The sequence below is a fragment of the Orcinus orca genome, chromosome X (assembly GCF_937001465.1).
Source record: "Orcinus orca chromosome X, mOrcOrc1.1, whole genome shotgun sequence".
NCBI classification, from domain to species: domain Eukaryota; kingdom Metazoa; phylum Chordata; class Mammalia; order Artiodactyla; family Delphinidae; genus Orcinus; species Orcinus orca.
The window spans coordinates 37,606,903-37,631,154 of record NC_064580.1 but is presented as its reverse complement, the minus strand read 5'-3'; the positions used below and the strand labels follow the sequence as shown (position 1 = coordinate 37,631,154).

The 24,252-nt window shown below is 43.1% G+C and overlaps 1 protein-coding gene across 11 annotated transcripts in view; it reads left to right on the top strand.

The window, feature by feature from the left end:
- Positions 1–22,369, top strand: part of CASK (calcium/calmodulin dependent serine protein kinase) — a 389,604-nt gene extending 367,235 nt beyond the window's left edge. For 6 of the 11 annotated variants that reach the window (XM_004281357.2, XM_004281355.3, XM_033408553.2 and 3 more), the window contains 5 exons: positions 3,714–3,794; positions 3,901–3,981; positions 6,549–6,751; positions 16,810–16,893; positions 20,391–22,369. In XM_004281357.2, the coding sequence (XP_004281405.1) occupies positions 3,714–3,794; positions 3,901–3,981; positions 6,549–6,751; positions 16,810–16,893; positions 20,391–20,567 (626 nt within the window). In that variant the 3' untranslated portion in view covers positions 20,568–22,369. Of the gene's footprint in view, positions 1–3,713; positions 3,795–3,900; positions 3,982–6,548; positions 6,752–16,809; positions 16,894–17,453; positions 17,580–20,390 lie in introns of all 11 variants that reach the window. The other 5 variants (XM_049704817.1, XM_049704816.1, XM_049704814.1 and 2 more) reach the window with 2 other exon arrangements.
- The last annotated feature ends 1,883 nt before the right edge of the window (positions 22,370–24,252 follow it).

Below are 24,252 nucleotides of genomic sequence, written 5' to 3'. Positions count from 1 at the left end.
CCTGAAACTAACACAACATTGTAAATCAACTGTACTTCAATTTTTTAAAAATGCAACTGATTTTTATACATTGAAAAATAAGTAATTTTTAAAAAATAAAATAAGGGCATATGTTTTGTTTCCTGCTTCAAATCTTTGAGAATTCAGCAGCTATTGTTGACAAGATCCAAACCTTATCATTAAATTCTGAAGTTGTTTACATTTGTAGTAAAAATAAAGGATGAGAACTTTATCAATATCTAGAACTGATGGAAATGATAAAATACTAGAATTATTTCCATTTATGTCACCAGGAAATTCTACATGTCTAGTTAAAGCAGAATTCTGTTCAAATTGTTGCCTACCTCTCACATTATACAGTGGCAGTCTATTAGCTGAATGTGACCCATAACTAAATTTTATTTTTCCCATATACACACGGTGTTTAAAATAATCTTAATTAGTTATCACATTTGAAAATCAAATATTTAACATAAAATCTGGGTTTCTGCCTTTCCTTGAAAGAACAGAGGATGTGGTAACATTAGGCCCACTTTACTCGGCCCAGTGTTACTGTGTACAATGGCTTATCTAAGTGGAGGTTTGTACAGTATTTGAAGATACTAGTATACTTCAAAGCTACTTTGAAGATAGCTTTTCCAACTGAGATATGGAATCAATGTTAAAGGCTTATTTATGGAAAAGATTCTACTGGAGAACAGGTATCTAAATACTCAAAAGTGTCATGAACATTGAGTAGCTTACCAGGAAGTCAGGACAATATGCCAGACAGTATTTCTGAAGCCTTGGGAATAGATTTGATTATGGTGTGTGTAGCGTTTACAGCAAATACATTTTCTGCAACGCATGAAAGACTTTTAGCCACATAAATTTGATGCAAAAAGTATTGTCATGCTTCTAGAAGAACTATACTCTTTGAGGCACTGAGATTCCTCAGCCCTAGGACTTCCAAAATCAATTTAAGATCAAGTTATTAATGTAAACCTTTTTTAAAACTCTTCATTGATTCATTTTCTTTTAATGTTCGAGCGCTGAGCAGTGGTATTTAAATATCCTGAGAAACTCCATTTACATACACACATACAAACATAGAGGATTTCTACAATACCATTCATAGGTGTGTTTAAATTATGTTTAATACCACAAATTAGTACTGTTGACTTTAAAAAGCTATTATTTTTGTTTTCTTTAATACAGAGAACTCTAAAGACGACAAAAAGTGGCCCATAATCTCACTGCCCTGTTGACATTTTTTTAATAGTAAAAGTAATAGGCACATGTGATTAGAAAAGATACAGAATGAAAAGCAAAAGGCTTCCACACCTACACTCCCTGAAGAAGGTTTCTTGTAACTATTCCCAGACAAAATTTGTATGCATATGCTAGTATATAAAACCCACTGGCTTTTATATAAGGATATTGTTGAATTTTTATTAAAATGAGTTTGTTTCTTAATGTGATTTATTTGCCTCATGTTTAGAATATTGCATGGTAAAGTTTCTTTTGTGCATATTATACTTTTATTTTACTAATATATTAAAAGCCATATTTCAATGACCCCTGTACATTTTTCATGCTGTCTTACTCCCAATGGCCTCTGTGCATGTAAGTAACCTGTTGAGTGACTGTGCCTCTTTGTTTTTGACGGTTTCCTTTCATTAAGTCCCTTTTTTAAAATCAGCAAACAACTTAAAACCTTTAAAAGTTCAGTCTCTAAGTGTTCTCCTTATATTCTTTGCATGTCATATTTTAAAATATCCTTTTTTATTGTTTCTCCACCCTATGACTACGTGATGATTTCATTTAGACCGGAATACCCTCTTCATGCTACTCATATATGGTTAAGATACTGATGTGTAACATATCTGTTCATTTGTCATGTTGATTGTTGATATCTAACTCATTCTTATGTGTTTGAAAAAAATGACTTAATTCAGTAGGATTGGAGTCAGGGCTCTGTAGAGGGAAAGAGATGTGTATACCATTCAGAAAACTTGTGTCATCATCTTGCTCTTTTGTGAGATGCTTGATTATTTCTATATAATAAAATATATCAGCTTGTTGAGGGACCTCTTTCATAAGCATACTTTTCTTGACGAAAATATCACTCAGAGGGCAATAGGTATAAAAAGCAATGCCGTAAGCTCTCCTGCTTTTATTTTTGCAACTCTTCGTCGCTCCATTACCACTGCAGCATGACTAGCTAGCTCCGCCACGCAGACAGCCTCATGTTCATTTTGATTTTCTGAATCTGCCATTAAAGCATTTTGTGGTTTTTAGCTGTTGCTAGAGAATATGCTTTTAAGTCTTTTAGTCAACGTTTATGCAATCAAGTTATCAAAAAAAAATGCACAAATACCCATTAACATGCACTAACCCTTATTTTAACATATTGTATTTCTTTTTTTTTTAGTATTTTGGGAATGATACTTTTGTTCGTTTGTTTCTGATCTGTTGCATTCCAGAGTATCCTATTTTGCATTTTAAGGTTCTTTGCTACTGGGAAGAACACAAATGTTAAGGACTGAGCTGATATTCAAAGCATTTGGCCATATTGTTTCAGGGAGTAGAAGCTTCTCTTAATGATTGACTGAAGCATCTCAGATTCCTCTATTACACCATGGAATCAATTTCATGGAATTTATTTCAACCCCTCTAAAATCCAGAGCTTATTCAATATTCTTTTAAAAAAGAAATTTCAGTGTGTGCCTGACAACATATGGGTAGTACCACACAGAAAAATATTCTGGAAAACATAGACACGTGATTTTAGCCTTCTTGTGAGAATTTTCAAATGTGTTGTGAGAATTGGACTACCTTAAACTTCGACAGGAACGGTCATCCTCTTGGGAAAGTTTTTGTAATAGTTTTGTGAAGAGGCAGGTTTCCAAAAAACATTTTTTAAAGCGTTTCTTCTCAGTCTGTAATGATTAGAGAACTCCCCTTTTGCAAAAGTTTCCAAGCTCAGACTCTGCTTCATGCTTCTTCCCATTCTGTCCATCCTAACTTACTTATTACCACACACAAGCTGACAAAGTTTGGGGCCCAGGGAAGCATGTTCCCCTACTTACATACCCAAGACTTTCCATTGAATGGATAGCTGGGTTGCAATAAAACTTGTGAGATGCTCATTTCCAAAGCGTGTGGAATCATAGTTGCAAAACTTGACTTTGAAGGAAATCTAGCATGCTACCTTCAGCAACTCTGTTGAAAGAAAGAACCATCAAGTGAAAGACCAGCTGTCCATGCATCTCTCATCCATCCCTAGAAATAATCTAGCTGGCCTCTTTCTTGGTTAACTTTAGTTGCATTCATGTTGGTCACTGTCTGCAGACTTTTTCTTTTTAGTATTGCTGATTTCTTAGAATTGCAAAAATATGAACAGCATGTTGTTTTGAATGAATTCATATGATTTGTTGGATACTGCATGAAAAGATATGCAGTATCTTTTACAACTGGACTTTTATGCATGTGCTCAACATATCTTTGGATGACCCTGGTTATAAAGTGCATTTTCATGGGCTTAAAAATGAAATTTTCTCCCAAAAGGTTATATGACTTAAATTACATGTAAGCTATATATTGTAAGTTGGATCCATATTTTTTAAGACATGGCTTTACTATAATTTTGGTTTTGCCAGTAAAATTATAATTTACATACATGAAATATTCCTTCTGTAAATTTATATTCTTTCTAAATCTTTGCATTTTAGTGTTTGATCAATTAGATCTTGTTACATATGAAGAAGTAGTAAAACTGACAGCATTCAAAAGGAAAACACTAGTCTTGTTAGGTAAGTTTAACTGCATAAGTGGCTTTCTTATTTTCATCTTCAAAACAGTTTATGAATATTATTAACAATTATCAATTTTTAACTTCCTTTTTAAAAAATGACATAGGTGCGCATGGTGTTGGGAGAAGACACATAAAAAACACCCTCATCACAAAGCACCCAGACCGGTTTGCGTACCCTATTCCACGTAAGCAATGTTTCACTCTCCTTTAAGTATATTTTTCCTAGTACTTTTCTAATCTTGTAATTTACATATTTTTTCTGATTACATAAGTAATAACTGTTCATTATAGGAAATTTGGAAAGTCCAGAAAAGAACAAAGAAGAAAATGAGTTAACAGTTAATCCCAACCTCACTCTCAATATTTTATTGTATACCCTTCCAGGCTTCTCTTGGTGCAAACACGTCGCGCGCGTGCGTGCGTGCGTGCGTGTGTGTGTGTGTGTGTGTGTTGTTATCATTGTTGTCGTTTAACAAGACTGAGCTCGTTCAGTCTATTTGTAATCTAATTTTTCCAACAATATGCCATAAATGTTACCCAGATGAATTATTCTTCAGAAAAATAGGTTTTAATGATAGTATAATTTTCTTTGATATAACAATATTTTCCTTAATCTGTACCTAAATTCTTGACTTTTATCACTTTTAAAACCCAATGTGCTATCCATTGTTTATTGTAAAGAATTTTAACTCTAATATTTTTATTCCCCTTATTTTCTATATCTTATCCTTAACCTCTTGTCTTTGTTTCCTCAACTACAAAATGAAGTAATTCCAGGAAAATAAAGAGGATTTGAGATCATATGAACACTTAGCAGATACTGGATAGATAATAGCCATCTTGCTACCATCATTTTATTTTATTTTTTATTATTATTATTATTCCAAAGTTTAAAATTTGAATCCCAAAAGCTTTTTAGCAGTTAGAGCTTTGTTCGGGGTGGGAAGAGCTAAAGGAGAATGATTTTTAAGAGCAACAGGAGAGTGAATTCCCTGGCGGTCCAGTGGTTAGGACTCTGCGCTTTCAACTGCCGAGGGCCCGGGTTCAATCACTGGTCGGGAAAAAGAGCAATAGGAAAAAATGGGAAGATTGGCTCCATCCTGTAGGGCCTTCCAATGCCATGTCAGCACCATTTACTGTTTTCTCTACATCTCAGAGAGCTGTGAGGCTTCATAAGACCACTCTCATCCCAGAACCCTGTCTGATTTACTCAAAAAAGAAATTCATCAAATATTCTTTCAGTTGGTACCACTGGAGTTTTCTAGTAAAACGCTTTAAAATGTTCTTTTAATTCTCTTTATGTCTAGATCATGAATACAGCAAGCTTCACTAACATTTAGTTTCTTCTTGATCACATAAGCAATTGAACTTCCACGTTATTAAATGGCCAATTAACTAGCTTGGTTTTAAAGTGTGTTATTGCTGACCCCAATCATGTCTACTTGCTGTAATATTTGACCCTGGGTGTATACATAGCGTATGTTTACCTACCGAAATGACCGAAGATAGGACAGCATCAACATAGTATGCTGTTTCTTCAGCTTTTCATGTGCCTGGAGAAAGGGTTCTTCTTTAAAACATCCACATTTTGATGTCCATGAGCACTTGGCAGTTCTACAGTCTAGTTGGGGCAGGAGAGGGGAAACTCCCCCTGGGTTTGGACTCATGTACAACAAAGAATAGCATGAATTTGTTCTTGCTCAAAAAAGGAAAGAAGCAAAGGGAGAAAGAAAACTAAAACTGCTGTTCCTGGCTTGTCTAGAAAAACATTTCCTAAAGTGTGTTTTGCAGAATCCTGGTCCTATTAGTATCCCACAGAACTAGGACTTATTGGCAGATATTTTAGTATACACTCGCTTAGGTCAGGGGTCAGCAAACCTTTTCTGTAAAGGACTAAACAGCGAATATTTGAGGATTTGAAGGCCATATGGTCTCTGACACAACTGCTCAACTCTGCCATTGTGAAAGCAGCCACAGACAATATGTAAACAAATGAGCATGGCTCTTTTCCAATAAAACTTTATTTACAAGAACAGACAGTGGGCCGTATTTGGCCTACAGGCCCTAGTTTGCCAATTCCTGCTTTAGGTCTTTCCTAACTATTATGGCCATATCTGGCTATGCTCATTATATTTTCAATATGGTATCCCTTTTGCTGTATCCTGACATTCTCCTTTTGCATGATGCTGTATACCAGCACTGTTCAATAGAACGTTCTCTCATAATGACAGCATTAGATATCTGCACTGTCCAGTACAGTAGCCATTAGCCACATGTGGGTATTGAACCCCTGAAATGTGGCTAGTGAGACTGAGGAACTGAATTTTTAATTTTATTTAATTTTAATTTACTTAAATTTAAATAACCATATGTGGTTTTCCATTTTTTTAAATTCTTCTTGTTTCCTTCTCTTAAGACCTAACTGCATTAAGGCACAGAGTGAGTTATGTTAACCCTGGGTCATTTAGTGTCTTTCCCCTGTGGTGACCCATGAAGGGATGAACTAGATCTCACCTAAACACAGAAAGATTCACCAAACCAAACAACTAACCAACTACTGTGGTCCGATGTCACATAAACAAATATGACTTCTAGAATTTAGTTCTACAAAGCTACTGGGGGTGGGAACAGGGCATGAGACATACTACAGAATCCATAGCTTTTAAGAGGAGATTGAGTCTGGGTAGGTCCATTGGGAGCATCAGCTCATAAGCTCAGCCTTTTAAACCTCTCTTGACATGTAACTTTGCAGACACCACCAGACCTCCAAAGAAAGATGAAGAAAACGGAAAGAATTATTACTTTGTATCTCATGACCAAATGATGCAAGACATCTCTAATAACGAGTACCTGGAGTATGGCAGCCACGAGGATGCAATGTACGGGACAAAACTGGAGACCATCCGGAAGATCCATGAGCAAGGGCTGATCGCAATACTGGACGTGGAGCCTCAGGTAATGCCTAGCCAACCCTGGCGCCCTGTCGTCCTGCCTGCATGCTAAGCTCAGGTTCTGAAATGAAAAATGGCATCAGAACATCACAGGTCACATAATAATTGAATAGTAAGCTACAGGAAAGTATCGGCAATGAAGGCACCATGAGTTAACCGTCTAGAATGCAAGCTGACTAATCGTTGCACTCAGGGCACACACAGTGTATTTAAGAAGTAGAGACTGTTCTCTTATGAGATTCGGTATACTCAGAAGCTCAATAAAGTGCCCAGTCGGGTCTGTGCCTGCCAGAAATCCTACAGGAGTCTGACTCAGGATGAGACTGGCGCTTTAACACAGCAGCCACCTTTCCTCTCTTGGTACAGCTCACACTAGACCATCAGAGTCTCTGCCAGCATCTTACGTTAATCGCCAGCGAGAAATTTTGATCCTGGGGCCTGGGTCCGAAATACAGCACCAGCTTTATGAATGCAAGCATGAGCGAGCCCCGGGGGATGCCAGGCAGAGCAGGGATAGAGACCCGTGGTGGTTCTTAGCCTCTGCCATCTCTTTACTGAGGGACAATGCCTGACCCTGAGCTAAAACTAGGAGGCATATGGAGAACTTGGAGAGGACTCAGAGCTAGACGCAGAGACGATTAGATGATCTGCAGATACGTCCTACACTAGAAGCAACAGAAATTGTTAAACTTGAAAAGGAGAAAGCCAAAGGCCTTACATCAAAAATGCTAACAAGCTATTTTTCATCTCTGAGGACAACCTAAGAAGAAGTGGGACTCAAAGCCCAGTAGGAAGGATTTGGGAGTTGTAGACATCAGGGCAGGTTACCAGGGAGGCTTGTGGATGCCCGTGTGACTCCCAGGCCTCCCGTTTCTAAGACCAACCTGTACCAAAAATCCCTTATCACTTACAAATGGAATCAGTATACCACCTGCTGAAATGGTAGACCAGCTCCCCTCAAGCAGGCTCCATTTCATCAGAGGGCCTACCTGGCTACCCCAGGCAGGGAAGATCCCTGTTCAAGGGCCACTGTATGAAACTTGGTCTCCTAGCCATCCCCGAAGGGAGGACGGAACCGGCTTAGCCAGGGTCTGTGTGACTTGGGGCCTGATGGCTCAGTTACTTGGCTCCAAGATCCTAACATCAGGGCCAGTGGCTTCACCCATTTCCATGTCACAGCACCTGATGGGGTTCTTGAACTTGGAATCTGGTTAAGGGGCTGGGGAGGAAAGCAACATTAGGGTGAACACTATACAGTTTACTTAACAATGAACTTGGATCTTTATAGAACTAAATATATGATGTGTAATGCAGATTGATTTTTGTTTAACTACTAATCCCTCCTTACTAGGGATTGGAAAAATCTTCTGGCCAGGGGTGGCTAGAGGAAAAGTCTCAACCCTGGTCCTGGTCTTCGACATCCTCTCCTTGGGTTCCACACTGGTCTTCACCTGAACGTCGTTTTCTGCTGGTAGCAATGTCTCTAGCAGTATGCTGGCTGCGGGGCTCCTCAGACCCCCTCTGCATTACCTCAGTCCACTTTCCAGGGCTTTCTGCCTCACCTGCTGCTGCCACCACCGCCGCTATTGCTGCTGCTGCCCCACTCCTGGCGTCCAGCTCTCCCCATGCCCAGCCCAGCCCAGCCATGCACTGCTCTGCACTGCTGAGCGGGAGATACTTCTCTCGGCCTTATCAGGCTGCCCACAGCAGTCACTTTCACGTGTGGCACTGGGCACCAGAACACCCCTCGGCCCGGCCTGGGCATTTTCCCTGCTCCCTGTCTGCTGGAGGGCTCACTGCATTCTTCTCTCCTGCTTCCTCTGTCCCCTCCTCAGAACCGTGATCTCTCGGGAGAGATAGGGATCCTGTTCTCTGCCTGAGCCTCTTAGGGCCCGTGGCCCTGGGGTCAGGTATCACCCGGATCCTGCTCCTCTAGTTGGTCTGCTTGACCACTCTGGTCCCAGGCTCTCCTGCCCAGTGCTCCCAGGCCTAGTCCTGCTCTCACACCGGCCACTGCATCCAGCGGTCCAGCTACAGGTGCCCACAGGCTCTGCACCGCTTGGGCTTCTCTGCCTTCGGCCCACTCTCTCCCCAGGCTGGACAAGGCCCGCACCCTGCCTTCAGGATGCCCGTGGCCATGACCAACTTGCTGTCAGGCAGGTCCTCGTTGCTCCAGGGAGGCTCTCCTCCTTAGGACCTTTTCCCACCCCGGCCCATTTGATTACCTGCTGTACTGTACCTCAGACAGTTTGCCTCAATCAGCGTGTATTAAGTACTTGATATATTCTAAGCATTGTGGCATGAGCTAAGAATACAAATAAGGCAAGCTGGTAAGGGTGAAATTCCTTCCTCAGTGTTCATCAAAAACTCTATGACAGAAGTGCCATGTGGCTTTTTTGTTTGTTTGTTTTTGGCTGTGTTGGGTCTTCGTTTCTGTGCGAGGGCTTTCTCTAGCTGTGGCGAGCGGGGGCCACTCTTCATCGCGGTGCGCGGGCCTCTCACTGTCGCGGCCTCTCTTGTTGCGGGGCACAGGCTCCAGACGCACAGGCTCAGTAGTTGTGGCTCACGGGCCCAGTTGCTCCGTGGCATGTGGGATCTTCCCAGGCCAGGGCTTGAACCTATGTCCCCTGCATTGGCAGGCGGATTCTCAACCACTGTGCCAGCGGGGGAGCCCCCCATGTGGCATTTTTAAAAACCCTCTCATTGCTGACACCACTCCCACTCTGTGTGGACCATAGAAAGCCCCACCTAACACTGGGTTCAGCTCATTTTTTTTTTTTTAGGCACCAAAATTTTTATTAACCCACCTTCTTGCTCTCTTTTGACATTATAAACCAAATTAATCTCTTTTTGACCCAGAGTTGTGATGGGAACCATCAAGTTACAATGTGCTTTTGCGTTTCTTTGGCCCCTCTCAACCTCTGGCTATCACTTCTCTCGTGCTTTCTTGGCTATCCCTTAACAATATATTCCAACCCCTGTGAAATAGGGACTAAAAGTACCAACCTCATGGTTCTGAGGTTTAAGAGAATGCCAAGCACTAAGCCGGGCTCTCAGGAGCATTCAATCACCAGCAGTTCCTCCACACCCTTTGACATAGCTCCTTCTCATCTGTCATGGGCTGAGGAACCGACGAGCCTGTAAACCAAGAACATGGGTATAAAGTCCATAGGCCAAGTGAGGGCCTGGATGGTAAAGTGCGTGGGCTTTGTGAACACCACTGCCAACTTCCAGCCTAAGGAAGGACTGAGTGAGCGGTTCCAAAACCCCTGAGCTCATGGTTCCCTGTGGGTAACTCCCATGTATCTCTATCATGACCAGGGCTTGAGGAGGGACTTCTCAATTCCCCCTGCCACACTTGGAACAGTATGAGGGATGCAGCAGAGGCCAAAGACTGACTAGCCCCAGGGAGTTGATGGGGAACATTATCAAACCAGTCTCAAAGGTGGTGCCATTTGCTCTTGGGGAGGAGAGGTGGGACCCAGGCAAGGACAGCAGCTGGAAGGCAAAGGGCGGGCCTGGTTCTCAATAGCGGTAGTGATCAGGTTTGAAGGGGCCATCACGGGACATGCCTAGGTACTGGGCCTGCTTCTCAGTCAGCTTCACATTCAGCCTGCCCAGGTGGGCTTCAGCCACTGCTTCATCCAACTTCTTGGGCAGAAAGTGGACCCCGACAGGGTACTTGTCTGTTAGAGCTCAATCTGCGCCAGCACCTGGTTGGTGAAGGAGTTGCTCATCACGAAGCTGGGGTGGCCCATGGCGCAGCCCAGGTTGACCAGCCGGCCCTCGGCCAGAAGGATGATGCAGTGCCCGTTCTTCATCAAGTAGCGGTCCACCTGGGGCTTGATGTTCACCTTCTCCACAGCGTTCTCATTCAGCCACTTGACATCAGTCTCTACGTTAAAGTGTCCGATGTTCCACACAATGGCGTCATCTTTCATCTGTTCAAAGTGCCGGCCGAGGATGATGTCGATACAGCCCGTGGTGGTGACATAGATGTTGCCCTCCTGACAGGCCTCATCCATGATGGTCACGTCATAGCCCTCCATGGCAGCCTGAAGCACGTTGATGGGGTCAATCTCCGTGATGATGACGCGGGCCCATCTTATACAGGTTGTAGACCCCCGTTGTGGTCTCTCCGGAGATGCCTCAGATGCCTGACAAGGAGCTGTGGGTACTTGGTGTGGATGAGGTTGGTGAGGTCACCACCATCGTCCAGAATCATGTTGAGGGGCCCGTCCTTGAAGTACAGTATCTGCTCAGTGCACCACAGATACTCCTCGTCCGTCTCACCCTTCCAGGCGTACACTGGAATGCCAGCCTTGACAATGGCAGCTGCTGCATGGTCCTGGGTGGAGAAGATATTGCAGCTGGACCACCGCACCTCAGCACCCAGGGCAGCGAGGGTCTCAGTGAGGACAGCTGTCTCCACGGTCATGTGCAGGCAGCCGGCAGTGAGGGCGCCCTTCAGTGGTTTGGAGGCCGAGTACATCTCCCACATGCACGTCAGGCCCGGCATCTCATTCTCTGCAAGGTCCAGGGCCTTGCATCCCCAGGCGGCCAGGCTGATGTCAGCGACTTTGTAAGGCAGCTTGTCTGACGTGCTGGCGGCATTTCCGCACAGAGTGATGGACACGGGCGAAGGGGGCCGAGCCTCAGGCTGGGGATAGGCGCGGGGCGGGTGGCGCCGGGCAGGGCCAGCTCATTTAGTTTGTGCCGTCTTAATTAATTTTAGATAGTTGAGTCCAAACCAAACACATGTCTAATTATACTGTATAAGATGTTGTGGTTCAACTTTAAACCTAAGGGACTGTCCTAAAGACTTTAAACCAGAAGAAAATGAGTAACCTGGCTTCTTTTAAAATAATGAGAATAGATTGTGTTCCTCTATATTTTGCCAAGCATTAGTACTCCTTACCTAATCCTTGTAACACCGAGCTAGAGACATCAGTATCTACTTTTGAGGATGAAGAAACCAAGGCTTAACGTAATTTTCACTTGAACAGTCTTGGTTTGGATTTGGGGGTTTTTGTTTTGTTTTGTTTTTACAGTAAATCTTAGACTCCTTTCACTGTACCATCCTAGAAGAGTTAACCCTGTTTAATCCTTAAGCTGGTGTGCCTTGTATGTATGTAGTAGTACAATTTAAATCTTTATTTTAACATTTAGAAAAATCTGTAAGGCGGTCAAACCTGAGGAAAGCTATAGAGCTGACTTCTCATAAAGCCATGGCTCAGAAAATAATCTATGTCCCTAAAACTGGAACTATAATAGCTCCAGTGTGTAATCAAAACAATTTTAGATTTTAATTTTATTCTGATTTGTCCATTTGCAGCATTAAAGAGTTGACAGTAGCAGAATATTTGTGGCTTTGCTTCTGCCCCCAGAGGAAAAGGTTGTCATCAAGGGGTAGGTACAGTCTTGTTAGGAATCTGCGCTTGGAAACAACAGCCATGTTTTGAACTAGAGGCTGTTTTGTGAAGTCAGTTGGCTCTCTTAAGATTGTTTCTGGGGTCACTGTGTTCTTCCTTAAGCCCTTAGACCTTGGTGCAAAATGACTCAGATGCTTGCCCTTTTTAATTTTGCAAAAAAACAGATAAGTCTTAAAGATGTCTGCTTCTTAGATACTTGGTCAAATGAGTTTTTATTCCTTGAGGGTAGTAACCTGACAATTATTGGCCATAGATGAGCCATTAAACCAATTTATCTCCAAAAGAGAACTTTAAATGTTAAATTAATGCTTCTTTGGCTGTTTGAACCCAGTGTATTTTCAGTGATCTTTCTAGACTCTCTCTCCCCTCTCTGGGATTCAGAAAGAGATATTTGCCTGTAAATATTAACAAATTTGTGTCTCATCTTAAAAGTCAAAAAGGAAGTGGTTTTAGAGATCATCTTAAAGCCACCTATTAGTGGCCTGAGGGAGGGGAATCCTTGTGAAGCAATTCCATTTCCTGTTCCTGAACTTCAGGCAAGCTGAGTCTGCACACGCACGCACGCACGCACACACACACACAAAAAAACTGGCCCCCACTTGACACCCATAAGTAGAGCAGAGTATGGGGACAGAGGCCTTCGAGAAAAAAATGAGGACATGTGTGGTGACTCTGCTGAAGATAAGAGGGAGACTAGACAAGAACATCTCAGTCAGGATTCTAGGCATCGTATAATCTTTGAAAGTACAATAATATAGGAGAGAAACTCAAAGCCATGAAAAGGAGGAGGAAGCAAATATATTCAGTACTAACCACAGAGACTACTGTAGTTAGTTACTGTGATAAACATGAAATTTGGCTCTGAACTTCCTGGCAACCAGGACAAAGAGGAGAATGTCACGGATCACATAATTCTCATCTAATAGAAGTATGTCAGTTCTTTCCTTGGAGTTAATTACTAAAGGAATATAACCTGATTCTTAGACATAAGAGGCATTTGGTGGTGTGGTGAGTACAGTCTTCCTGGACAGTCTCATGCAGTAGGTGCAGAATGACCTTCGTGTTTTCGTGGATAAAAACTAAGGGTGTGAATGCCGTGCAGAGAAGGGTAATCCGCAGGGAGCTAACGGTTGCCGAGTCGTGTGTTTTCTGGTGTAGAATAGAATAGCAGGCTAGAACTGAAAATACTCAGACAATTGGGTGGCTATCAGGCTGCAGTCATTGAGTGGAGAAAAGACCATTTCACGACTGGGGTGGCATTCTCGACTTCATCCGTGGGTTGTGGCTGTGTGGACTTCCATCTGGCACTCAGAGTAGCTTCAGCGATGGAAGCAAGGGTAGGGACTGTGCCTTAGGATTTTTTTTTCCCCATCTAAGTTGCCCAGAAGGTGGCTCTGGGTGGATGTGGGATGATGAGGAAACCTTATGTGTCAACTGACCCTGGAGTCACCTGAATTATGAGCACAGGAAGGATAGAAAAAGGCCCAAAATAATATTCACAAAAAGGACAGTTCTAAGTGAAGATCACTGTTAAGCTCGATTGAGCTATATACAGAGTTTTTCATGATGGTTGTTCCTTGCTAAAATCTTCAGTCACAAAAGGATTTGCAAGGAAATGCCAATTGCCTCTTTCAAAAATGAACATATAGAAGCTTGAAGAGCTCTCCCATGGGGAATCTGAGCCTGTGACTTTCACAATTAAAGCAGTTTGAGGGCAGGTAAAACAATGTGCCAGGCTCCCTTACCCCACAAGGAGAAACTGTAACTAAACAAGAGGAAAAGACAACCCTCAGAATGGGAGAAAATATTTGCAAACGAAGCAACTGACAAAGGATTAATCTCCAGAATTTACAAGCAGCTCATGCAGCTCAATATCAAAAAATCAAACAACCCAATCCAAAAATGGGCAGAAGACCTAAATAGACATTTCTCCAAAGAAGACATACAGATTGCCAACAAACACATGAAAGGATGCTCAACATCACGAATCATTAGAGAAATGCAAATCAAAACTACAATGAGGTATCACCTCACACCAGTCAGAATGGCCATCATCAAAAGGTCTACAAACAAATGCTGGAGAGGGTGTGGAGAAAAGGGAACCCTCTTGCACTGTTGGTGGGAATGTAAATGGATACAGCCACTATGGAGAACAGCATGGAGGTTCCTTAAAAAGCTAAAAATAGAACTACCATACGGCCCAGCAATCCCACTACTGGTCATATACCCTGAGAAAACCGTAATTCAAAGAGTCATGTACCACAATGTTCATTGCAGCTCTATTTACAATAGCCAGGACATGGAAGCAACCTAAGTGTCCATCAACAGATGAATGGATAAAGAAAGATGTGGCACATATATACAATGGAATATTACTCAGCCATAAAAAGAAACGAAATTGGGTCATTCGTAGAGATGTGGAGGGACCTAGAGTCTGTCATACAGAGTGAAGTAAGTCAGAAAGAGAAAAACAAATATCGTATATTAACGCATATATGTGGAATCTAGAAAAACGTTACAGATGAACCTATTTGCAGGGCAGGAATAGAAAGGCAGACGTAGAGAACAGATGTGTGGACATGGTGGCGGGGGAGGGTGAACTGGGCGATTAGGTTTGACATAAATACACTACCATGTGTAAAACAGATAGCTAGTGGGAACCTGCGGCTCAGCTCGGTGCTCTGTGATGGCCTAGTTGGGTGGGATGTGGGAAAGGGGAGGGGGATGTGTGTATACATATAGCTGATTCACTTCACTGTGTGGCAGAAACTGACACCATTGTAAAGCAAGTGTAGTCCAATAAAAATAAATAAGTAAAAAAATAAAATTCAGAAACATAATCCTAGGAAAAGTGAGTCTTGCACTAAACAGGAAAGTCAAAACCTTTACCAACCAATTTGCCTCTTACATGCCTTTATATTCATAGAGGCCAAGAGATTCTCTTCAGCCATGAAGGCACAGTGCCCTCTAGTCAAACCTGCCTCAAAAGGCAAAATAGACTTTGTGTGAATTATATGTACTGCTTTTACATTTTTGTTTGGTCAAAAGACTATTTCTGCCAGGTGCCATCTGGGGCATGAGGAGGACAACTGAACAAGACGCAGCCCCTGCCCTCAGGAAGCGTAGCCGCCAGCATTCAGGCACTTGCATTTCCAGGGTGGCGGGCACTACAGGTGCCTAAGTGTGGGTGTGTCAGGAGCATAGCGGCAGGGCGCCTGACTCGGCTCGGAGCTCATAAAGGACTTTCCAGAAGAAATAACACTCAGCCAAGCAATAGGGAAAGTGGGGAGGGGGATGAGGGCATGGAACGTCCAGGCGGAGGGAGTAGGAAGACAAAGGCTGGCCCTTTCTGGAACTGAAAGTAGTTCGGCGGGGCCAGTCCATGGAAGGGAAGAGACAGAAAGGTAAGCGTGGGCCAGCTCATGAGGCAGGGATCTGACATTTATGCTCAGGAGGGTACATTTTATCCCAAGGCCAAGAAGGAGCTCCTGAAGGGCTTGGAGTGGAGGAGTGATGGAATGGGATTTGCATTTCCAAAAGACTGTTCTAGTGGCAGGGTTTAGCAGGATTGGAAAGCAGCAAAACTGGAGGCAGGGCACCCAAATTGCTACTACAGCAAACCAGACACAAGAGGGAGGAATAGGGCAAAGCAAACAATTGAAAGGCTATTTACAAAGCAAACTATGTGGCTAACAGAATGGACATGTTAAATTCTTATATAAAGGGCCGCAAGATATTTACCACTGACGCATACGAATTAATTACATGTCAGCCATTTGTGAACTGTGTGCCTATGCTGGGTTTTGTTGCGGGCTTGGGGGTGTCCTGTCCTAGGGGAGCAGCAGAAGCAGCAACCCCTTATCAGAATCAACTCCCACAGCATCAGATGCTGGCTTTGCAGTATGTCTGTGCAAACTAGTAGCTTGCAGTTAGAGGTTTCTGATACCTTGAAATGGAACTGAAAGGGGCCTCAGAGGTCCCTGTCCCTTGAATGCGGCATCTTCTCATGGGCCTACAAATTGCCCACAGCCATACGGCTTCTATAGTGGCTCCAGGCTCCATCCCTGGACAGAGTGTGCCATCCCTATGAGTCCCACAAAGGAGAGGGCTTTCCTCAGGACAACTCAGAAGGCCTATGTCAGTGCGAACACAGCCCTCGCGCTCACAGTGGCCATGATTTGCTCTCCTCATGAGCAATCTGAAATTTGAAATGTGGTGTAGTGCACTCTGGATAAGTGCTGAAGCCACCCTGCTGGTCCGAGTCTACCCCAAAATGCATTTCCTAGGAATTAAAATTCAGGCTACAACTAATAACCAGGTTTAAATGAACATTAACCAACATAATCAGTGTTCACTTTTCTGAAGAAAAATAAGTCGGATTGATTCATGAGATTCATAAGAAAAACGTCCAGTTTGTCAGCTTTTATTTGCCAGTGGCTATTTTCCATCCTTTGGATGAACAGAAGTAATATAAGTTATTTACAAAGTTGGTAAATTTAATAATATCTTGCCAAAAATTTGAATCAAGGGCTTTTCCAGTTGTATAATTTTCTATGAACTCATTTGAATGTTGCATTAGTTATTTCTCCTTTTAAGTCTCAGTTTTCTTTTTTTTTTTTTTTTTACACAGGCACTGAAGGTCCTGAGAACTGCAGAGTTTGCTCCTTTTGTTGTTTTTATTGCCGCACCAACTATCACTCCAGGTTTGAATGAGGTAAGAATTAATCAGTTTTTCCTCTAATCAGCATTCCCCCCCCCCCCAGTAAGGATGCATTTGTGTTGTGCATTCCAGAGCAAAGCCCCATCTCATTAAGACAACTAAATGAAGCTCTGCTTTGTTTTCCATGCTGGCCAGTAAGATTTCCAGAGCTTGAGGTCCTCTTTCAGGAGTAGGAATTACACACCACAGCGAGGTGTGATTCTTCTGAGATCAGAATCATTAGGCAAATGTAAGCTTTAGTCTCCAGTGCAGTCCCCGCCCCGGGGGCCTTATCCATGGCCTTATCCATGGCCTTATCCATGGCCTTATCCATGGCCTTGTCCATGGGTCTGCTCCTGCCCTGCGGGGCTGCCAGCCCCTCCTCTCCTGATAGCGACTGTGCTGAGAGCTCTGGGCCAAGAATTGCCTTGCCTGGGGAGAACTAGAAGGCATCCACCTCCTTGGCTGGGCTGCCCAGACTCCCCTAGGCAGCCTCCGGAGTGGAACCCGTGCAGAATCTCTACCCAGGCCCCTGGAGACTACCAAACCTGGAAATGAGCTCTGTCCCCTCTCAGGCCTACTCAAGTCAGCAGCCGCCACGGAGATGGTGCCCGCGAGGGTCGGCAGCACCATCTAGAACCAGGCTGGCTTACACAGCCTTCTATTGCTGGGCAGATAAGAAGGTAGTTATGGAGTGTCTGGTGAGTATATTGCTGCTTATCTGCTGTAGGGTCATTCTTAAGAGGAAACTCTACACAAAGTTTTCCTGAAGGCCATCACTTCTGCAGGGTCTAGAAATCACCAGGACGCTCTTGGCACTGTTCAGTTAACGTGGCCTAGACTCACCCCAGCTTATGACAGTAAAATCAAGGCTTGGAGATTTTCACTTTAAGGAAAATTAAATATCTAGATTTAAGGAAGATTAAAGAACTAGATTTCTATGTCACTCATATTTTTCAGTCATTTTTTGTCATTTCATTTGCAAAAGATGTATTATTCCTTGGTAAATTCTACTTCTCCGTCTTATTTAATACACAAACATGTTTGAAACGCCACATTGTGGTTAGCTCTTATCCTTTGGTTACCATGTATTTTTCTTGAATTATCATCTTTGTTTTTGTTTTTGCCTATTTTCCTGCCCTTTTACTAATTTTCCATAGCTGCCAAAATGGTGCAGAAAATTGCCTGTAAGTACCAGCTAGGAGGTGATGAAACACAGCCTCGTCTCCTTTCATAGATTTAGAATGTAGACATTTTGTTCCCACAAATCCTTGCTTTTGCTGTTAGAATAAAGGCATTTTGTTTTCACTGAGTTAAACCCTGCTCACGTGTAAGTCAAGCCTGCAGACAAGCTGTTGTAGAGGAAGAAACTGACAAACATGGCTTCATCTTATAAGATCCTTAGGAGGGAGCTTTATTTTTTTGTGTGTGACGAGAACTGCATTAAAAATTTGATGCTCTCAGCCATAAATTTTCTTGAATGTTTTCATCAGCCCAGCTTTCTGAGCAAATTATAAGCTCTGCTAGTGGTTCTTGAAGCCCACCCAGGACTGTATATTCCAATAGAATCCCCTAGCCCGGAGAGTGACGTGGTAGGAATTGCTCCTTCTCATACTGGTAGGAAGCACTCCTGTCTTTGGGTGAATGCATGTTTCCTAAAATGGGGCTTTTGCTTTGTGTTTATTGTAAAGCCACAGTGAAAATACTATGCTTTTTAAGTGCAAGCAGAAAGTGTGTTGATATGACCTTAGAAGGTGATGATTAACTGAGGTCTTATCTACACTGAAGTAGTTAACACCTAACATTCAAAGCATGCCACGTCCTGCTTTGAAATTCCGGTAGATGACAAAGCAGGTTAGGACACTCTCATTTCAGAGTGTCCTGATAGAAAAGATTGAGTCCCCAACTTTTCTGGTGTCTGTCATCCCCACTGTGGTGCTGTGATGGAATCGAGTGTTATTATTTCACCTCGAATCCCCTTGCCAGAGGGCTGCACCCACAGGCCGAGGTTCATCAGGAAGAGTCTCTTACGAACAGATGGGCCTCCGAGAAGAGGAGGGCTCCTAAGCCAGCAGTGGGTGCCAACAGCTCCCAAGTCCCTGAAGGCACCGCACCTTTTAGTTTCTCTGGAGATCTGTCTCTGTCATCATGGGCCCCCATTTCCTAGTAGACTTTCTCTGTCTCTTGACTATAGATTTAACACTCATCAAATCGTATAATGGCCAGTATTAGCCAAGTGCTTGTTCTTTCGGTAACATTTATCAAGCACTTACTATGTATAAGCCACAATGCCAAGTGCTGGGCACAGCAAGGCAAGTTTGAGCTCTAGTTGGGGAGAGAGATACTAATCAAATAAACAGGTATTTAATTGTATCTGTGTGTGTGTGTGTGTGTGTGTGTGTGTGTGTGTGTGTGTGTGTGTATATATATATATATATATATATATTTCAGACTCCACCCAACAGCTCAGCTATCTAGTCGGTTACTTTGACTTAATTTGAACTTGCCCATTAAAAGTTCAGCATAACAAGATCTGACCCGTGAAGATGCAGAGGCAGACTTTCTGGTGGCCCTTAAGAGATCCCCATCTTGAAAGAACTGCCATCCTGAGGCTCTTTGTAGTGCGCTGCAGGAGTTGAGGGAAAGCCTTTACTGCCGCGAAGAGTTCAGTAGCTGCTTTTCCTTCAGAGTTGTTTCCATGAGAGATGTAAGTACTTATGAACAGTGATATTTGGCCATTTCCAGTGCAGACCAATGTGAGGGGATTCATCAGATGCCAGCTGCTGTTGTATCTGGGAAATGGCCTTATTTCATCCATTATTTGTAACATCCAAAAAGCTTTGCCTCTGGCATCCACTGCTGTTGAGTGAGGGCCATTATATGTAACTGAATTCCTGGAACATAATGAACCTCTAAGTAGAATAGAGAAAAATACAACTTAATTTGTTGTCCGGAGGCAGGGGCTTCTTGGCGCAAACACAGCTGGGCTCTGGGGCCTGGCGCAAGCAAGTGCAGAGGACCAAGGGAAGGGGATGCAGGGCTCTGACCTCGTCCGTCCTCTGAAGCCCCCCCACCCCCCGCCAAACAGGAGAGTGGCTTGAAGTGAGGCGGGCCTGGGTCAGAGGAATGAGGACAGAGCGGCTCGACTCTGACAGTCTGTCCCCACTGACCCCAGGGCAGACACTGCTTGGCCGGGCTGGGGTGATGTGTTTGCTGAAGAGTGTCTGTTTCCTCTGGTCCGTCCGGTTTGGCGTGGAGTCCCCTGTTGCATGGTGAGCAGTCGTGGTTGCAAGCCGTAGTTCTGTGACCCTGCCATCCCGGGGACCGTCATCTCCTCTGTCACGAAGCGGGCTTGGCCTCACGCCCAGATGTGGCACATAAAGGTCTGGCCTTGACTGTTTCTGACATTGGGACGGACAGAAATGTGACATGAGAAAAAAATCCGGCTGACTTTTCTCTTTGCTTTTCCCTCCTCCCACACCCATCCCTACCTCCATCCCATCACCATTTAGGATGAATCTCTTCAGCGTCTGCAGAAGGAGTCTGACATCTTACAGAGAACATATGCGCACTACTTCGATCTCACAATTATCAACAATGAAATCGATGAGACAATCAGACATCTGGAGGAAGCCGTGGAGCTCGTGTGCACAGCCCCGCAGTGGGTCCCAGTCTCCTGGGTCTATTAGGCCTCTCCCCAGATATCTGCCGCATAACTGGGAGCCACCTCATACATGGAAAAGCCTCTGTTATCGGCCTTGTGTCAGCAGGTCGTGGTCCCTAGAGACTACCTAGTTGTAGTGTGACCTACATTTATAATTATTGTCATGTCCGAATAGATAGGAGGAGAAAAACAATTACACACTAATTTAAAGAGACAGTATCTTTTTTAATCAGTTCTCCTAAACTTTAATAAAATGTATCTTTAAATGTATGTATTATTCAATCCTTTGGAATGTTATATTTTTGGAAATCATAGCTTTTTATTTCCAAGGCCCCTAAAAACTGCACAAAATAGATGCTGCTTTCTATAATCTATTTTAATAATAATAAACAATGATTCTGTTACCTTGACTGGGGTTGGAACACTACATTCTTTTTAGAGTCTGATTTTATGGATTGGAATATCTTTCTTTCCTTTATTTATTTGAAATAATCAGTCTAGTGATTACAAAACTCATAAATTTTTAAAGGCCTTTTTTTTCCTTTTTTTTTTTTAGAACAGTATTTTTTTTAAGTCCTTTATGTAACATCCAGATAATGTGATACTGTCTCTTTGAAGCACCCTGTAAACCTTTTAGAGATTTGAAGTTGGGTCTTGACTCTTAATGCATGTGGACAGTCGCGAGCGTTTATGCTGTCGGTGTGTCTGTGTTGGACAAAACAATCTGTAATCTACAGCAAAGTACATTCCGTTCACGGGGCACACCCAGGGGAATAAGAATAAAATGCTATTATGACTAAGTTGTAAACCTATGCACATCCCTTGCATTTCGGGCAACTTTATAAAAAACAAACAAAAAGAAACTGATTTTTATTAATAATAATCAATCATGTAGTGAAATGTGTTTGTAATTTTGTCTCAATTTAATTTGTTGTAAGGTGGGAGGGGGAATTGCTGGTTTCACCATTTCAGATCTGTGTTGTCTGAGAGTATTAACGTTTTAATTAAGCAAAGAAATGAGGATTTTTAATATGTATGTAATTGTTTTAAAGCACCCATTTTAAGAGAATATACTGTGCAATGAAGAAACCAGTTTAGGCATTTGCTATAAACTGAATTATTCCAAAAGAATAATCTATAACAGCCCTGTAAATTCCTTTAAAATGATAACTAACAGGACAGTTTGACCAATTTTTTTTAAAATATACTTCCTTTTATGTGTTCAATAATTAAATGCCTTTGGGTCCTTCATTTCATTATAGATTTGTTCAGGTTTACAAGGTGATGATCTTTTAGATTTTATAATCCATTAGATGCTCACTGAAACATCAAAGGCCCAGGAATGACTATCAGTTAGCAGGACAACAAAATACTCTGCACCCAAGGGCCACTAATGTGCACCTGTGCTTTCTCCTTCCTCTTGCTATATCCCTTGGCACAGGAGAATCATGTCCTTGTTGCTTTAGAGACATTAACCATCTCATCACCCTTCCGTGAGGTCACATTCTTCCAATACAGGAGATTCAGGCTGCGGGGGTGGGTCTTCTGACTCTTTGCCAGAGGTCAGTGGAAGGTTTTTCATGAGAGTGTCTGTCAGGGTGTGAAGTGGTTCTATTAACCTGAGATCCTTGAAAAAAATACCATCAAGTTTGCTTCTTGTCGGTTAGATGGCCTCATTGCTTTGTGCCCTGGCAGGATGTGCAGGATGTGTTCTGAGCGGAACAGCTCCTCTATGAAGGACCACACCGAGAAGGCATTTGTATACTCTTTTTAGGGTGTCACCCTCCCCTCCCACCTACTCTTATTAAACAATGCTGATTTTTCCTCTGATGTTGTCCTTTGTGGGTAACCAGATGAGTATACAACTTACAAAGTGCTGAGTAAACTGCTTCTGTTGGGACCCACAGCAGGGTGACCAAACCACCAAACCAGAGACACCGTGGATGGAGGGAGAAACCCCAAGAGCTGATTAGGGCTGTGTTAGGACTGATTTAAATCTACCTGATGCCAAGGCCAGGCAGTCATTCCCGTGATGGTACTGGTCACAATCCGGGCTCTTCTCAGTGTGAAACTGCCCGCTCTACCTCTTTTCCAGTGAAGCACAAAGAAGAATACAACTAACACCTGAGAACAGAAGCTCCCTCCCTCTGGTAGAAACCCCACTTGTCCTCTGAGACCAAATCTCCAGAGATGCTCGACGATGCCTGTCTTAAGCCACCCACCATGCTGATGAAGGTGGGTCATGCAGAGGAAGAGAAAAGCAATGCCAGTGTAAATGTCTGGCCCCAGGATTGAGAAGCACTGTAGCGCTCATCCTCTCTCCTCCAACACTTTATGCGTCCTCAGAGAAGCACACAGACAGGCGGCATTCTCACCATTGTGCGGGTGGCAAAATTCCTGCACCCAGAACTCATTCTGTCTAACTTCTCAGAGGTCGTCTGTTCCCTTCCACTAATACACGTCTTCTCTCAAGCAGTGTCTTTTTGACCTAGCAGAAAATACTTAAATTTCTGAATCCAGAGTAATTTCGGTACATTGCTGCTGCACCTCCATTACAGTTGTCCACTAAGCAATCAGAAAATTGCTAAAAAGCTGCTTTACTGTTTCCATTCCATCAACAAAATCATTTTTTTTTCCTTTAAAAGAACAGAGCGAATGATTAGATTATTAAATCTTAGCACTGATCAACTGAGCCATGTTCTAAGGGCTCTCTTTCCAACCCCATTGCCCGCAGCAAGAAATGGGGTGTTTTTCATATGTCAAATTATCTGTTAAAAAGAATGTCCTGATTTTCTAATCATAAAACGGTTAATTACTTTGCACACGCAGCATGTTCCATTCTAACACTAAGAAGGAAAATGTCAATTTAATTCAGGAAGCTTCCCAGTGTCAAGATAATATGGTAGCTTTTTTAAATGCAATTAAGTGTAACTCCTGTCAAGTGAGATGGTTTAAAATATTTGCTCAGAGAGGAAAAGAAATGGGTGACCTACTTCTTGCAATTTGCATTCAGAAGGCATCTTCTGAGCCCGTCCCATTGGTGGTGGGATGTCAGAAGATGCTGCAAAGCCCTCACCGCACAAAGGGTCAGCACATGCTCCCTTCCCCAGGGCCCATTCCATCTCCCACCGCTGGGGCCAGCCCGCCAGGCCTGGACTCCATGCTACAGTTATTTTTTTAAAGCCTTTGATCTCATTATTGCAGGTGAGGTTTTTTGGTTTGTTTTTAAATCACTTGTAGTTAATCTGTTCGTTAAGGCTTTGAGTTCATTCCTTGAAAAAGTGTAGTCAGTTGAGCCACCCTTGGGGAAACAGAGGTGGAGATGCCCAGCGTGGACACTGCCCCTTAAGGACAGGCAGCCCAAAACAAACGCTCTTGTCTCCCACTGATATCCTTTTCTTCATTTCAGGTCAATCTCTTGGGGCAAAGAGAACATGCCACTAAAGCTAGCAAGAACATTTCTTGATTAATAAATTCTTAATTTTAACACCTCCCACGCTGTCTCCTTGGAAAGAGGAGAAGGCAACTTGCAATCAGCATTCCAAACAAGCCCCTTCTCATCCTCACCCCTCCTGCTTATTTCCTATCATCAAACTGGTGTGTGTGCGTGCGTGCGCGTGTGTGTGTGTGTGTTGGGGGGGAGGGGCTTGTTTTTCCAGAACTGGACACAGCCTCCTAATTCCATCCTCTTTACAAGGGGTTATGATACC